The 10818-nt window shown below is 32.1% G+C and overlaps 1 protein-coding gene across 1 annotated transcript; it reads right to left on the reverse strand.

The window, feature by feature from the left end:
• Nucleotides 1-9219: 9219 nt before the first annotated feature.
• Nucleotides 9220-10576, reverse strand: LOC149549799 (putative UPF0481 protein At3g02645). Its single transcript, XM_089794378.1, has 2 exons — nucleotides 10424-10576; nucleotides 9220-10148 (listed from the first exon to the last, which is right to left on the reverse strand). The coding sequence occupies exons 1-2, from the start codon at nucleotides 10574-10576 to the stop codon at nucleotides 9231-9233; spliced, it is 1071 nt and encodes a 356-aa protein (XP_089650504.1). The 3' UTR covers nucleotides 9220-9230.
• Nucleotides 10577-10818: the final 242 nt, after the last annotated feature.

Genomic DNA, 10818 nt, shown 5'->3' on the forward strand with positions numbered 1-10818 from the left:
CGAGACCTTCCGACTATGTTAAAAGGGACAGGTTATAAGGATAAACCGAGATGCAATTTTACTAAAGCACACTGTGGCGTTTCTCAAACATGATGTGTGTGCACAATATTGAGAAGATTTGTGCCGGAGGTCGCCCGCGGATCCCTGCATACTTTGCATAAAAGAGGCGTCAAAAATTAAAATCAAACCTTTGAAACTCATGGGCACTGAGAAGAATATGAAGCGTCGTTCTTTTCATAAACATAAAATACTATGCCCTAAAATAGTAATTATGCAACTTTAATAAAATTGGATAGTGTTAAAAAACCTATAATATAGTTGAATAAAAACTGCACAACAATCTGCACTTTGGACTTTGTAAAGATAGAGGGGGCAATTATTTGATGACAATCCATCTTTTTTACCTATCGTTGATAGATACCCTCTTTCCAATGATATTGTTAATTTAGTTGAGTGTAACATTATTGAAATTATGGCAAACAAACTTGCATCAGATTCCAGAATGAATTCGTGCAAATAATCACAAAATTAGTATTTTAGATGAAACATAATTGTAATCAAGGCAAGGTTACTATGTATGAAAATTAAAGTAGACAAAGGCAATAGCTATGCCTCTGATAAGAGTGATTGTATGAGCATGAACACAATTTATTTGATTATAGTCTTATAGATTTATTTATTTTTGTTAAACTTTTCTTTATTTTAAAAATATTATGTTGTAAATATATTTAAGAAAAAAACATGAAGTTTTTTTAATTTTCAATGTTACATAATATTTTTATTTTAATTGATGTAATTGAGTATTACATGAAAAATAAACTTTCTTTTAGCATAATTCCTAACTTTAAGTGTAATAGTTCAATTAATGCTAGGTTCACATTAATGTAATAGTTCAATAAGGATTAACATTAATTCTATATATAATTTCTACAATAAAACTTTAACCAAGTTTAGTATTTAAAGATTAACTAAACATAAACATTAAGTATATTGGACCCTAACCTAAAACCTAAGTGAACTACTAATCATAAACTTAATTGAATAAAGTCACCCTAATCGTAATAGTAAATTAAATTGATCCTAAACCCTAGCCATTGCCAAACCCCAAACCTACTTCAACTCTATACCAAATATGTTTCATGACAACGCTTAGAGTTTGATTTGGGTTAGGTTTCAAATTTTCAATTAGGGTTTAGTTAGAGTTCAAACAATAATAACTTTGTGTTATTTTGATCAAGAATTACATACTTTTATGTTATCATGGCTTCTTAGAATGTGAATATCAAACTTGTACTTGGACCTGAAATGATGTTTTCTAAAATCTTGAGAAACACTAGATATACTCTAGGGAAGAATGTTGCTTGTCATTTGTCATTAGATTAGCCTATTATGCTCCTATAGGTGGCTCTTTGGCATGACTTAAGGCTTATACACAATATACTATTTTAGATAAAATATAATTGTAATCAAGGCAATGTTACTATGTATAAAAATTAAAAGTGGATAGAGGCAATAGCTATGCTTCTGATAAGAGTGATTGTATGAGTGTCAAACTAATACTGGAAAAGTGCATAAGAGGAAAGTGACACTCAAAAGTCAAGTTATCCATGGGCCGATTTGGAACAGTCTACAAGGGAATCCTTGCGGATGGCCAAAGAGAATAGAGAGTGCTGTGAAGAACACTTTTTATCTGAGCTTGAGAAATTGGGGAAAATTCTTCCCAGAAATGTTATGAGAATTTTAGGCTTCTTCTTCAATGGCCAAGAAATGATCATTGTGTCAAAATTCATGGTTAATTTTAGCCTGGATATTCTTTTGCATGACCCACTAGATTGCAAATTGGATTGGAAGCAAAGATTGAATATAGCCATTGGAGTTGCCAATCGGTTGGCGTATCTTCATCATGAATTGAGGAATACAATTGTGCACTGTGATCTGGATAGATGGAGGAGGCTCTAAGGGACCAGGATAAAGTACTAGAGATACTAGAGAGGGAGGATACCCTACTAGAGAAGATAGAGAGTACTCGTGACTTAGGTCCGAATGTAGAGAGTTGCATGAGGCTCATGTTGAGACTAGGCCAAGAGAATACATGTTGGAGGGAGGCATACGAGAGAGCCATTCCCAAGGATTAGTGGATGAGGAGCTTTAGAGAGAGCTCATATTATAGGAGACCATCTAGCATGCTAGAGAGGGGATAGTGAGGGTGTATCCTTGAGACCACCAAGGCAGGTAGAGAGACTCATGGAGCTAGATTATCTATATTGAGGCAATGAAAGAGATGTGTGAAGTCAGGTGACAGTGCTAGTTATGTATTGTGTATACACCATAGATAGGCATTTTGTACTCTAATGGATTTTTTAATTTGAGAAATATTGCTATTATTATGATATATCATCGGCTATTGGACATTGTATATTATGTTTGATTATGCATTGACCTAGGACTTATGGACATTAAACACTTATTATTTTTAAGGAGTTATGATGTTTATATGTGATGGATACTGACACTTTAAATACTAATGATTTTTCTTCTCTAATTTCTTTTTTTAGGGCTTTCTTCCTGGAAAAAAACAAAGCTTGTTTCATCATTCTCATCATCGCTTTAACTCAAGAATTCTTCTAGTCTAGCATTTAATTTCTCTTCATTAGAAAAAAAGGAAATCCTTAGTCATTATTTATTTTTAGGGATTCTTAAAATTATTTATTCTCTTAGGAAATTTAGAAGAATAATTACCATATTCATTAGAAGCCCAAGACTTTAGTTTTTCCTACCTTTAGTTTATGTCTTCATAAGCAAGCCCTTCCTCAATATTTTTGTCTTCGTCCACTTTTCCTCACTTTCTACTAGCATAATCTCCACTTGTAATTTTACTCCTTATCAAACAAGTTGAACATTTTATATGTTAAAAGAAGTTTCAACTCTAAGAAATTGTCCACTCTATCTCATCCTCATTTTTTCTAACTGTAATTTCCCGAGAAGAGACTGACTTGTAAAGTTTTTTTTAAGGGAATAACTTGTTCAATCCTTTATGTTTTTATGTCTGTATGCATGTGTCAAACTCTTCAAAATCTTCCATGAAAATTCATCTTCAGATTTCTCTCCTCCACAAGTATCACCATCAATAAAAATCTATACTATTCTACCAAAGTAACTTTGTAAAGATCCATCTTCCACATTTTAGTATCTTGAAATAAGCATATTCAATTCTCTAATCTTCCCTGTCAAGAATGATTATCACTTTCAAATGTACTTTTCAAAGATTTTGAAACTTCATGAGAAAGTCTTAAAGATTTTACCTGAGAAAATTTAGTTTCAACAAGAGCTAACAATAGTTTTTCTCTAAGAAGTCTATTGAACATGAATGTGTCTTTTTTTATTTTCTCACAACCTTCAAGCTTGTCTTCCTCGATCACATCCTTTTTATATTTATTAATGAACCAATAACTTGAGCCCATGCATAGTAATTTTTTCTCCATCTTTTCCTTCCAACCATAATAGTTAACTCCATCAAACATCTAATTTTTTTTCTAAACTATATCATAGATCTCATTAAATTGTTAACATTTTCCTTCAAGGACCCGATGCTCTGATACCAATTTTTAGAAAGTAAAGTTCACCAAGATCACATGGGATAGGGGGTGAATCAGTTATACAATTTTAAAAAATCTCAATATTCTTATTAATTTTGAAACATGTAAATAGAAGATTCAACAACCATATAAAGATAAGCATACACAATAACACTAGATTAGTTAACTAGGGAAATTATTGATTAGATGGAGAACTCTGGTGGGAATGGTACTCACAAGATGATGTATTAATATAAATTCTCTTTATGAAAGGATAAACCCTATTAGGGGTCAATGAAATACAATCAGTGCATATGAGTCTCTATTATGATAGTTTGAATCCTTGTTAGGAAATTCCAACCCTATTAAGAGTTATGCTAGCCCTATTAGGAGTTGATGTATCAACTTTTGAGAGTCGTGACTTTTTACTTGAATGTGGGTTTTGGCTGAAATTAGATTTTTGTGTTTTTTTTCTAGTTTTCTTGAAAGTTGTTTCTTGTAATAAATCTGAAATCATATTCTTGATTTCATAAATTAGTTGGCAATTCATCTTGCCTTAGTTGGGGTCTTCTCTTGGGAAAAATTGAGATTTTTAGGATGGGTTTGAAAATTACCAAAAAATGGAAAATTTTGGTTTTCCCAAAAATCTGCCAAATATGGTAATTTTTAAAATTGTAATAAGTAGTTGTTTTCTTTCATTGTAGGGGTAGAGTAGAGTTGGCACTAGTTTAATGAAGAATCTAGCATTTTGAAAATTTGTGTTAATATTTTCTGAGTTATTACTTTGAAGGGTTTGGGCTACATTAGAAGTTGAAAGGAAGACAGATGGGACCACTATCTTAACCTCTTTAGGACTATCCTCACTAAATAATACAACTGTATATCAACTAGTATCCAACAACAATCTCTTTGCCAAATACAATTCCTTGTAACCTCACCAGGCCTCAACTGCACCAATCACTTCTTTTCAAACCAAAAAGATATGTAAGCTTTGACAATACATAACATCATATAATCTGCATTGGATCTCACTCTTAAGTTCATATCTCATGAAATGATCTCACTAATTGTTTACAACCAAGGAGAACACATTTCCTTTATACCAAGTCCTAAACAAAATTATTGAGTCATCCTCGAGGCTTTCCTAATTTACAATAATAATATAGGACCAACTAAAGATATTACATTTATAGATTATATTTCAATATTACATCCTTTTTTACAATTTCCAGCAACCTGTTAGCTCATTATCTTCATAAATTTCCTCCCATTGATCATCCAAATGTGCATGATCATCCACAACATCTTCAAAATTACTTCAACATATGTTCAAGTTTACTAAACCAGATTCTATCTCTATTAGGAGATACAATCCAAACAATAGTACCTTCATTCCAAAAACACTATCTAAAAGTTGTCATCACTAAATCCATCATAACCCTATCTATTTTTCATATTTCCATATGTGTTCTTAACTATAACATCTAGATATACTCTAGAATATATTCCCAAGTGTGCATAAGTTGATCTTTATTCCTCAAACTACACAAACCCAAACTCTATACGTTTCTTTGCTAGTCTTCACAGAATAACTTGTATGTTGACATGAATGAAAAACTTTGTCATGAATGCAACACATAACATCTAAATCATGTCTCCAATAATACTAGGATTCCACCCCATAGGAATACTATTAGCATTTATGCTAACAAGTTTATGATAGTTTCCTATAGTAATATATATGGTTTAGCTATATTAGCAATTGATTTTGAGAACATAGTTCTTGTGCTTTCTTTAATGAATATTCAGAAATGTTAAATAACCTGTAAAGTAAATATTATATCCTTAATAATCTTAGAAATAGTTTTCTTTCGATATTTAAAATGAATCCCCATTTAAATGGATTATCTCCTTTATTAGTAGTCATTACGTATTTTTAACTGAGTCTATTGTAATGACCATTTTTTTAACATAAGAACAATAGTAGATTGTCTCAATAAAGTTCAACACCCATGTTCTTCATTTACATCCTTTTATAGATGTTTTAGTTTTCTATTGGGTTGGAACTCAAGATTTATCTAAGAGAATAACTAGTTAATTAATATATTGAGCTTAATAATATAGAGAGTAGTATTCTATATTTTATTTTAATAATTTTCAAACAATACATATGTATTAGAATTTCTACCTCAATAGAATGTATTAAAACATTTTGAGGCAACGCACACCAAAATTAGATGTCATACTTTAGCTACCACAATGGACGAGTCTAATATGTCAAAGATAGCAAGGAGCCAAATTGACCTAAATGCACCTTGACAATTGTAATACTAAGAGTCATATTGAATTAAGACACATACACAATTACATCATTTTCTCTTATTTTCATGAAACTAATTAAATTTATTTGATAAAATTTTAAGAATATGGACAACATTGAATGGTTGTAATTTAGTTAATTTAGTTTAATCATGAGGATAATAGTATGTTTCTTCATTACATCATCTCTGCGAATAAATTTTTACTAAAACTATAATCAGATCAACATTACCCTTTTTGCGTGTAACTTGATTCCCTATCTAAATAACTTGTATAAAAATAAATATAATTATTAATTTAAACTTTCTAATAATTAAATAAACATATAACTATATTGTCAAATGTTTTAGCTCAGTCAATTGAATAACACTAAAATAATGACATGATATATGAAAAGCTATTTACCAAGGCTCAAACCTTAGAAGGTGCCTTTAGACAAAGATGAATTAATATCTAGATAATGTAATTACTTCAATTAAAACCAAATGTTTTGCGACATAAAGACATATTTAGAGTTTTCCATATGATTAGAGAATATTTGAAATATTTTAAATAGAAGTACTAATTTGAGAATATTTAAAGAGGTGATTTGGGAGTACTTCAAAACTATAAAAAAAAAGATTATTCGATTCGTTGCAAAGACGAGACTTCGGAAATTTAGGAGACCGTCACTCTTTATTTATTCTTCTTTTGGTAAAGAAAGCACGGGCACAGAAAACATTAAAGCGGACGAAATTCTTCCAAACGAGAACAAAATGACGGGGATTTCGCTTTTACGCACTGCATGGAAAACATGTATCGCTTAATAATTTAAGGAGGTTTCAAAGACAAGGTGGATAATAAATTTTGAAGTGATAAAGTATGAAGATTAATTAAAGTGCGAGGAGATTTCCAATAAGAGACTCACCAGTTTGAGAGAGAACAGGGAAGCAAGATTTGGAAGAAAACACTTGAGAAAGATGAATTCTGAAGTTTTCAATGCTGCCAAGGATGGCAATACTGATTATATCAAGAAACTGTATAAGCAAAACCCTCGAGAAGTGAGGGAAGTTACGTTTAAAGGCAATAGTGTCCTTCACATCGCTGCGAGGGAAGGCCATTTGATGTTGGTTCAATGGATTCTACAAAATGGGTGCTGTAATTCTGGAGCTCGCAATGCTGATTTCAATACACCGCTGCACGAAGCTGCTAAAAGGGGAAACGCTGAGATTATAACTACTCTTCTGCAGTACAAGAAGTGCGCAGCCAATAAACGCAATCAGTTTGGAGAGTCGGCTCTGATAATTGCTTCAGAGCATGGCCATGTTGAAGCAGTTGGGATTTTGTTGGATGCTCCTCTGGCCAAGGGAAGACCACCAAACCTGCCTTCACGTGGCTGCTTACGGACAACATTTAGGCTCCGTTTGGTTGCTGGCATAGAAATAGAAAATTACAATAGAAAAATGGAATGGGAATGGATATGAGGAATGGGAATAGAAATAGACAATTCCAATCATGTTTGGTGCACTTGGAATTCGACTGGAATATGTTAATCTATTGTTTGGTTGTACAAAAATAAAATAGGAATAAGGTTAAGTTTTGTATTTTTAAAAACATTTTTCCTAAATTTTTTTTTAATTTATTAGTTTTTTAGTTAATTTATTTTCATTTTCATTTTTTTAAACAAATAGATATAATTTTTAAAAATGTTATTAAAAAAAAAATTTAAAAATTTAACAAAAAAAATTCAAAAAGTAAAAGTACAAAAGTACAAAAAAAAAAAAAAAAAAAAAAAATTAAAAATTAAAAAAATTTAAATTTAAAAAAATAATAATAATAATAATAAAAAAATAATAAAAAATATTTTTTAATGGAAAATCGGAATGGGAATGGGAATGGCCTATTTCAATAACAGATATTTTTTGGTATAGACATATGCTCATTTTAGGGGCAAAATTGGAATATGTCTTCCTATTCTCAATTCCGATTGAGCTTACCAAACAACGAATATAAAAGATATTCTAATTTCGTTTTCCTATTCCACTCATATTCCAGCAACCAAACGGGGCCTTAGGTATTCCTTACCATCAAATCTCAATTTATGATAACGTTATCAAGAATTTTAACTTTGAAGTAGTTTTTCTATCTATGTTGTAGGAGTAGTAGTTGATATCTATTTATATTAGATAGCTTTTAGCTAAAGTAATAGTTGAATGGACAATCTTATAGAAAATCTTGATGCTTCGCTACTGTGAACATGATGCAGAAGTAATGAGAGCAAAGTGTTCCATTGACTCCTATGTTACCAGAAACGAGAAACGCTAAAAATGAAAAACGCAATATATGAAAAGTTGCGCATAAGAAATGTGTGTATATATATATATATACTTTATCTATATTTATATTAATTATAAATTATTAGTATCTATATAAAATGTGATGTGTAAGAAGTCTAATAAATTTACTAAATATTGAAATTGAAAATAAATTATTTAATTTTAATTCTATAATTAACTATTTTTAATAAAATGTATAAATTAAATTAAGAGATAGTTAACTCATACTTCAAACATTCCAAAAAAAAATTAATAAATGAAACTGTTATTAACGGATTCTAAATGTAACAATTTAAAATTAAATGCTAAATAATTATAAATGAAACTATACTTAATTGATCATAAACTAAAAAAATTTAAAATATTACTTCCTAGGGTCGATGTATTATTTATGTTTCTGCAGTAGTCAAAACTGAGGAAGATTTAATATTTTTTTAATTTGATTGAGATTATTAACAACTGAAATTATCTCTTGAAACGGCGGTTTCGTGACGGAAAACCCGTTTCGACCGTCGCAACGGGAAACGAAGGTCTCCCGTCACGTTTCTGGTAACTATGGTATACATGGGTTATGCTCCCAGACTGCTCCTGCATTTATGTCCACTATATCCAATGACTGAACCAGTTACACATGTTGTTATTCTTGACCACGTTTAATACTCTATGTTCCCTTCATTCATTATCTAAGCTCACCAAAGGCACGGACTAGTGCTGCACGCAGCCCTTGTTTAAATATTGTTTTTATTGCACATGACTGTTACATAATTCTTTTAATTTGCCTGAATATTATAATTAAATAAAAAGTAAAACCCAACATAAACAAGATATTTGCAAGAAGCAAGAACTTCAGCTGCAAGCAGCTCCTCGCTTATAATTTCTTTCATGGGACTAAAACACGAGTCATATTATTTGCAATGTCTCGTGTGAATATGCTCCACACTAAAACCAAATCTGTCACTAATTAATATTAGAACACTTGAGAAATTTAACAATTTCGATTCTAGCAGACATATTAAATTACCTAGGCATTCTTATTGCAGGTGTAGAACAAACGCAAAACTTGCAGAGCAGTCATAACAAGCAACACAGAAGCCGCGACGGCAGATATCAAAAGCCATGGTTTTGAACAATATGTGTCCACAAATTCAATCCACAGGATTCTCCATGTGCTTCTTGAGTAGTAAGTCTTGAGGCTGCTTCTTGAGTAGTAAGCCTTGAGGCTGCTTCTCGTATCATTCACAGGTTTGAAGTATGGTTTCCATGTACAAGTACTGCTCATGTTTTTCACAACCTCCACCATTTTATCATCGCTCCCAAACCAGTTCACAAGGACTCCATTTCTTCTCAACTCCTCAGCGTCTTTGACCTCTTGAATCAGCTCGTCCAACAAACGAGCAAAACTAATAACACAATTGTCTTCACTCTCTGATGAACACAACTCAAAAGCAATCAGGTTTTTAACAATCGTCTCTGTCACAATACCGACCTTCAACACAGGAAGATATAAAGTAGAGTGGGCTTTGTCAAACCTTATCTGATCAATGCCTCCCTCATAATGCCTGAATTTCACTCCAGCTTTGCTTAATTTTAAAGCAGAGGGAAAAATATTAAACAGGCTAGAGGGATCTTGTCTCTTTTTATCACCCCTCTTACCATTTCTTGTTCTGAGACAAAGACTACGATTTTTTAGCCATTTGAAGAGAGACCAGCCATTAACAGGACGTTTGCCAGCATCCTTATAACGGGGCCTGCTATAAACAGTTGAATGGAGGCAATGCAAGAGATGAAATTTACTAGCTAAACCTTGATCTTCATTGGGCTCAATCCAGAATGGAGAATAATAAAAACATGTTTGAGCAACAAAGGCCTCAAATGAGGCCAGCCATTCTTGCGATTGGCAACATGTTGTGCGAGGAAAACAAGAAGAAATGAAGAATCCCTAAACATCATCAAGGCGAATGTCTCCTCTTTCAGATTTTGAAGAAACTGATAGTCTCCATAGAAATCCCTATAATGAGGAACTACACTTCCAAAAAAGCTGTTGTCATGCTGCAAATCTGAATCAAGGCTTCCTCCATCTCTAACTTTTTGAATTGGTTTTAAGAAAAGAGGAGGAAGTTTGCTCATTACTACTCTTGCAATAATTTTAGATTTCTCGAATTCCATATCAGCAAGATGAGGTTTGAGGAAATGATAAGGCCCCAAAGATATTACCTGAGGACTGTAGACAACATCATAATTTCCTTTCATTGTTTTTGGCACCATGAAAAGACTCGCAGGCTTCCCATGTCCTCCCTCTTCTGAAACATACGAATCTTCCCGGCTTTCTTCAAACCATTGAATAATGTGGGCATTTTCAGCGTCCATGTTTATTCAAGTTTAGATGTTCTGCTAGAATATGGCAAGGATATTTCAAGCTTCTTGCTTCTTTGTAAAATCTCAGCCTCTTTTAAGCTTCCTTGAGCTGTTTAAAAGAGGAAAGCTCAAAGGAACATGACGATCACCACCTATTTCGCATAATTTGTCAAATTTTGCATGCACTTCAACCTAATCGGAATGAGTATTTACTTTACAAGTCCACTCACTCGAGCTGGATGCTCTCTTCACTT

Source organism: Cupressus sempervirens, chromosome 7 (genome assembly GCF_028749045.1).
Source record: "Cupressus sempervirens isolate cs-2001-9-10 chromosome 7, ASM2874904v1, whole genome shotgun sequence".
NCBI classification, from domain to species: domain Eukaryota; kingdom Viridiplantae; phylum Streptophyta; class Pinopsida; order Cupressales; family Cupressaceae; genus Cupressus; species Cupressus sempervirens.